Source organism: Trematomus bernacchii, unplaced genomic scaffold (genome assembly GCF_902827165.1).
Source record: "Trematomus bernacchii unplaced genomic scaffold, fTreBer1.1, whole genome shotgun sequence".
In the NCBI taxonomy this organism is placed as follows: domain Eukaryota; kingdom Metazoa; phylum Chordata; class Actinopteri; order Perciformes; family Nototheniidae; genus Trematomus; species Trematomus bernacchii.
The window spans coordinates 27,007,235-27,009,243 of NW_022987739.1; the positions used below are offsets into that span (position 1 = coordinate 27,007,235).

Sequence of the window (2,009 nt, forward strand, 5' to 3'; positions counted from 1 at the left end):
AACAATTGAACATATCATTACCAGAATACTGGTCAAACTGAAATCAACACAGGTCAAAAACTACTACTTCTTCCACACAATGTAATATTTTCAAATTGTATTTTGTATTCAATTATTTAATATATTTTACATATGTTTTACTACATTAAATAATGTCTAATCTTTCTTCAGCCATTACACATTGCATTCTGACTCAGTAACAATAGCAAAAATATGTCCATCTGAACAGAGGTTTGTTAGAATATATCTCAACCACAGTCCGTCATTACAGTATTTTAGAATCACACGAGTAGGACTGAAGTATCTTAAGAGTAACAATGAGCTTGATAGATTTTCTAAACCAGGGGTATAACGAGGCATAAATCAATGGGTTCAGACAGGAGTTAAAATACAGCAACAAGACTACAATGGGTGAGGTTGAACTACTATTTTCCATATCCTCACCTATAAGGGATGGGGTGTAATATGGAAAAAAACATATTAGAAACACAAGGACAACAACACCAAGAGTCCTGGCTGCTTTCATCTCAGATTTCTTAGCAGTTGCACCAACTGAACGTTGCATAGTGACAGCGATAACATGAGATCGCATGGCTCGAGCCTGAGACACAGCCACCACAAACACTCTGATATACAGAACTATGATAACAGTAATGGGGGCAATAAAGTTAACAACTAAGTCAACAGCTCCTGTGATATTGTCAATGACAATTACACACTCTCCATGGCAAGAATTATGTGAAACAGGTTGTCTTAGAAAGTACTTTAAAATTAGACAATTATATATAACAGAGCAAATCCAACAAAGACAGATGCAGATTTTTGTTCTGTTGAGAGTTACTCTGATGGTGTAATGTAGAGGGTCACATATAGCAAAATAACGATCAATGGATATGAGCACCATGTTTCCAACCGTAGAAGAGGTAATGATAAAATTAACAATATTATACAGAGCACACGTCAGGTCACCCAAGTACCAGCAAGCCTCTGTTAAAAGGATTGTAACAGGCATCAAAATGAGGCCCACAAGGAAGTCTGAGACAGCCAGGGAGAGGATGAGGAGGTTAGTGGGGGTGTGGAGCTGCCTGAAAAGGAAGAATATCATCATAAATAAAATGATCAACAATAGCTTGTAACAACAAACAGCAGTAAAACAAACAATAAGGCATTTGAATGGATATGCATTTGTTGTGGAGTGCCTGCTTTAACTATTTTGTCACACAACGTCAGGTTTGAATATGTTATCATTGAAAACAGAACACCTGTTATCTGAAACATTAATTAAAAGGAATATATGCGTTGCTAAATCCTGTTACTTTTCAATCATGAACATATACAAGCTTAAGCCGAAAGTTTGTCTTGTGCCTGAAGTGGGAGATAGAGATGATGACCAGCAGGTTGAGAGCTGCAGTGATCAGAGCGATGAAGGACTGCAGGATGTAAGCGAGCAGGACATCTGCCTGAGCTGGCGTAGGCTTCCTGCAGGATTTGTTGAAGAGTTGTGGAAAGCAGAGTTCATCCATTTGGGTAGTCTCCATCTGTAGAGAGACGTGTTGAGAAGCTGCTGTGTTCTGGCAAAGCTCAAAGCTGATATATCTCTTCTCATCTGTCTTGCCCCTACTATTACTTTCTCTCTAGCTAAGACTGAAATCCCTCAGCTCTACTTTGTTTTCTGCAGTCATCTTCATCTCAGTCTTCATCACTTTCATGCAACTCATTTTTTTCCTAATTCCCGGCATTGACATCATCTTATTTGATTATGGTGGCCACTTTTTCCTAGTCATCAAGAGTGGTTTTACAGTGCAAAGAACCTTAAAAGATTAACATTTTTCGTGAAGTATTGAAACCAAGTGGGCCATGCTGATAAGTTACAATAGGCGCGTTCACACCAAGTACTTTTCCCACAGTAGTTCATGAGAACTTTAGTTCATGAGAGTTCTTTTAGTTCTGATGAACTAAAGCATATCGCGTTCACACCAAAATGAGTTCCTGGGGGTGGATTAGGCAAA

The 2,009-nt window shown here is 38.4% G+C and overlaps 1 protein-coding gene across 1 annotated transcript; it reads right to left on the reverse strand.

Moving 5' to 3' along the window:
• Positions 1 to 265: 265 nt before the first annotated feature.
• On the reverse strand, positions 266 to 1,523 carry LOC117495518 (trace amine-associated receptor 8a-like). The gene is made up of 2 exons (XM_034146794.1): positions 1,366 to 1,523; positions 266 to 1,085 (listed from the first exon to the last, which is right to left on the reverse strand). The coding sequence occupies exons 1-2, from the start codon at positions 1,521 to 1,523 to the stop codon at positions 266 to 268; spliced, it is 978 nt and encodes a 325-aa protein (XP_034002685.1).
• Between the last annotated feature and the right edge of the window lie 486 nt (positions 1,524 to 2,009).